Source organism: Ochotona curzoniae, unplaced genomic scaffold, assembly GCF_017591425.1.
Source record: "Ochotona curzoniae isolate NIBS_2020 unplaced genomic scaffold, NIBS_Ocur_1.0 contig_2210, whole genome shotgun sequence".
NCBI lineage: Eukaryota > Metazoa > Chordata > Mammalia > Lagomorpha > Ochotonidae > Ochotona > Ochotona curzoniae.
The window spans coordinates 40,045,062-40,049,358 of record NW_024465369.1 but is presented as its reverse complement, the minus strand read 5'-3'; the positions used below and the strand labels follow the sequence as shown (position 1 = coordinate 40,049,358).

The following is a 4,297-nucleotide window of genomic DNA, read 5'->3' as shown; positions in this document are numbered from 1 at the left end:
TGTAATGCATTTCTATGTGCTTTTCGCTGTGATAAATGTTTATGTGAACTACCTCATTCAACACAGAAGCATCATGATGATTCTTTTCTCATGTGAAAAAAAAATGACGCTTAGAGCAATCAGTATATGCTAACAGTTACATCGCAAATGAGGAAATCAGGATTTGAATTCAGTCTGATATCATAGTCAAAGATTTACAACTGTAGACCATGTCGCTAGGATTCTTTTCTATTGAACATCAAAGATCCTAACAACTCACAGGGTGTAATCAAGGCCTCTCAGACCAAGGCAATTCCTTCTGGCGACATTCACTCCATCCATACTCCAAGTGCTGTCATCATAGACGGACGGGAAACTTCTAAGACTTATTGGGAAGGGAAACAATCTGTGCTCCTTGGGAAGGAATTGAAATTTGGGATAACAAAAATTCTCTGTGACAATTTTTCTCTCTGAGGGAGACCTGTTTCTGATAATACTTGGTTCTTGTGATTTGGGGGATACTGATAATATCTAAATTTTCTACTAGCCTTCTAACTTTTTGTGCTGTAGGACCCAAAGTCAGGGTAAGGAGAATAGGAATAGAAAATAAGTTGCAATAAAAAATGGTCCCAGCTAGAGACCATTATGCTCAGTGAAATAAGCCAATCCCCAAAGGAGAAGTATCATATACTTTCACTGATATAATACAACCTTTATACAAAATATAAAATCAATAGACACATAGGTAAACACACATGTTTACTGAATAACAGAGACAGTCATAATGAGAAGTGAAGATGCAATGCAGTATGCAACTCTACTCCCTAATCACAGAGGGGCTCCCTATGAAACAGTTGAATGTATATTGACAATAAGATCCTGGACTTTCTGCCATTGTCTATGCCTACAATGTCAGGATACACTTAAATGGCAGAATGATGGACTTATGACTGTTTTTAAAAGGCTGTATTATTATAATGATATAGGGGAAATCCCTAAGCCTATCAAACTGTATCATAAAATTATTTAGTTGCTCTGTTTCTGGCCAGGTGCTTCCGTTACTCTGGCACCTCAACTCTTGGCTGACCCAGGACAGGTCCCATGTGATTCTCCGCAGGAGCTGCTAGCTTGAGTGGAGATGCTCTCAGTGGGAGAGAGTGCACTGGACCCCCAGGCTGCCATCCCGCACATTCACAGTAAGCTGGATTGGAAATGGAACAGCTGGGACTTGAACCTGTGCTCCAGAAAGAATGCTGGCTTCACATGTGGTGGCTTAATGCACAGTGCCACAACACTGACCTCAAAGAAATGTCTGTGAACCTATGAGTGACTTCCAAGAGGGTTCCGCTGCTGCCAAAGAACTTCAGCCTGTATTGCCTTCAAAAGGAGTTCCTTTATTTGATGAAGAGTCCCAGGAGAATGCAGTAGATGCAGCTAGAGATGGCGGATATACAGAGAGGAGAGACAGAGAGGAAGATCTTCCGTCCGATGATTCACTCCCCAAGTGAGCACAACGGCCGATGCAATGCCAATCCAAACCCAGAAGCCTCTTCCGGGTCTCCCACACGGGTGCAGGATCCCAAAGCTTTGGGCCGTCCTCGACTGCTTTCCCGGGCCACAGGCAGGGAGCTGGAAGGGAAGCGGGGCTGCCGGGATAGAACCGGCACCCATATGGGATCCTGGGCATGCTAGGCGAGGACCTTAACCACTTGCGCCACCGCGCCGGGCCCTAGGTAGTATTTTCAATTTCAAAAGAGAAACCAATTTAGAAATCAGTATGTGCCAAACCACATGCTTGGCATTGGGAGGAAGATGAAGCCCTCACCCTGGAGGTTCTGTGCTAGGGGCTGTGCCAGACAATAAACAGTGTATGCCATATAGGAAGGGTCTGGAAGAAGTCAGTGGGTCCTCATCCACCAGAATTTTAAGGAACTTCTTAAACTTGCCAATTTAACCCCGCAGGTGTCTTCTCTGAGTGTCACATGAGCTAGGCCTCTGAAAAGTGGTACTTTTTCAGGGTGGGATGGGGCAAATACTCCTAAGCCAATTTAAAGGGTGAATCATTTAAACTCTCTCTTCTACATTGCCTATTCATCCCAAATCCCTCCTACAAAAATCTTGGCGTCGTCCCTGATTTCATGGTAATTCCTACCAAATAGAGTGAATGAATGATCAAAGATGGTCAGAAAGGATACTGAGGCTCTAGAGGAAGTGGACACACTTTTAAGTAAGTAGCCATAAGAAGCATTCTGCCCCTTTCCTAGCTGGCTCTGGTGAAAGAGCATCTCTTGGATTTCAACTCAAGAGGAGGCAGAGTTCTGGCTACCAGATTCCGACTAGCCATTCTGAATACTCCAAGAAGCCAGGCCTTGTGACTTCCATGGGAAGCTTTGCCTCCTTCCCCCCACTACAATGGTCTGCTAGTGTCCTGGGGCCACCTGGGCTTGTGATCCTCAGCCTGCCTTGCGGATAGAGGGGATCTGGTGAGAACAGCTGTCTTTCCTGCAGGAGAAGGGCAGCAGTGACTGTGAGAAAAAGGTGCCCAAGTTCAGAGCAGCAGAGACCAACAAAGGCTGTGTAATGAAGATGTCATCAGTAAAGGGCGGGGCAGAAGGCAAGGTTACTAAGGAACAGGTGCCAAGGGACTCTCATATGCTTCACACCTTTGAATAAGGTGGATTGCTTTTCCCTTGGTAGTTTGATCTACTGCTTACAAAAAACCCTGACCCCTCCCCGCCCGCTACCAAAATGAGCCTTTGGCTTATACTGCTGTTGCAGTTAGTACAGGCAACACCTCCTCAGGAGTGGGACCAGAACTTGGTCCAGCTGACTCCTGAGGCCTGGTCTACCCAATCTATGGGTAGACTAGATGAGTTGCTCAGTGCGCTGACAACTGAAACAGACCCCAGTGGCTTTGATGACCTGGGGTCTACAAATGTTCTAGATGACAATGTCGTCTATCCTGGTGGCTTCCCGATGGAATTAGAGGAACACCCAGGTGAGCTCCTGGAGCCCTTTGATGGGGCAGAACCATCTGAACTTCAGCCAGAGGACATACCTCAAAGCCCCGAGACTCTTGAGGAGGGCCAGCCTTCGTTGCTCCAAAAAGAAGGCCTAGCCCAGGTTCCACAGCCTCTCAAGGAGACTACACCTTCTCCAATGCTGCAGGGGTCTCCAATTCAGATCTCTGCTGCTGAAGAAGCTGTCCGGCAGCTTGTTCAAAACGAGATCAGTGTTCCACGTCCACCGCTGCAATCTACTTTGCCAAGCATCACAGGGAGGCCAGCGGATGTGATGCTCACAATTACGCTACAGCCAGGTGGTGAAGTTCAAAGTACTCTGGGCCAGCTGCAGGCCCCAGTTCAGCCTGCAGGGATCTCGCAAGGGGAATCCCCTCCCTCAATCCCACAAGAGGCTCCAGCTCAGACTCCAGGCCCTTCTGTAGACCTAGAGCCTTTCCCGAGTAATCAAGAGGAGTCTGCTCAGTATGCTGAGCCTTCAGTGGAGGTGGAACCTCTAGGCCAGCAGGTGGCCCCAATTCCTCCCGCTCCAGGCCCATCTGTGGGAACAGAATCTCTTCCAGGCCACCAGGTGACCCCAGTTCAGAGTGCACGTCCTTCTGTGGAGGTCACATCTCCTCCCACCCAGCTGGAACAGCCAACTCAGGATGCTGAGCCTTCGTTGGAGGCAGAACCTTCTCCAGGCCAGCAGGAACAGTTTGCTCAGCCATCCGAGTCCATTGGACCTGCTGAATCTCCTAAAGGCCAGCCTGAGGAGAACACAGTTCAGCCTCCAGAGCACCAGGAGGAAATATTCGTAGCTTCAGCTCGCCACCACTGGCAACAACACATGGACTTACCCAGTATGGCTGCTAAACCTGCACATGTGCAGAATACAATGCAAGCAGATACAGAAGATGGCTTGCCAATAAAGCACAATGCTGAAGCTCAGCCTGAGGCCCCAGCTGCGCCTCCAGAAGCTTTTGAAGAGGTTGAGTCTATTTCTTCGCCGGAGGTGGTACCTCAGGAAGAGGAACCCTCATCTGAGGAAATCAGACTGTCTCCAGCCCAGCAGGAAGCTCCAGCTCCGGTGTCAGAGACCAAAGAAGTGAAATCTCCACCTGCAGAGTCTCATGAGGCGACAGTTCCTCCTGAAGGTCAGTCTCCAACATTGCCGAGTGTGTCTGTTAACCCTGCAGAGACCATGACCGAGGCTATAACTTTCAAGCCAACAGGAAGTTGCAGCTCAGGCCTCGGGGAACAATGAGCTGGACCTGACACTCCTGAAAGGAGGTGACCACTCAACAGTTTCCACAAGT

At 48.6% G+C, this 4,297-nt stretch overlaps 1 protein-coding gene across 1 annotated transcript; it reads left to right on the top strand.

Moving 5' to 3' along the window:
• The first annotated feature begins 1,177 nt into the window (after positions 1–1,177).
• LOC121150833 (leucine-rich repeat-containing protein 37A3-like) lies at positions 1,178–4,245 on the top strand. The gene is made up of 2 exons (XM_040972006.1): positions 1,178–1,422; positions 2,924–4,245. Exons 1-2 carry the CDS (start codon positions 1,302–1,304, stop codon positions 4,243–4,245), a joined length of 1,443 nt encoding a protein of 480 aa, XP_040827940.1. The 5' UTR covers positions 1,178–1,301.
• The last annotated feature ends 52 nt before the right edge of the window (positions 4,246–4,297 follow it).

Coding starts and splice junctions, on each gene's coding strand:
- LOC121150833 (XM_040972006.1), top strand. CDS start 1,302: ATGAGTGACTTCCAAGAGGGTTCCGCTGCTGCCAAAGAACTTCAGCCT. Junction 1,423..2,923: donor AGTAGATGCAGCTAGAGATG/GCGGATATACAG, acceptor CAAATGTTCTAG/ATGACAATGTCGTCTATCCT.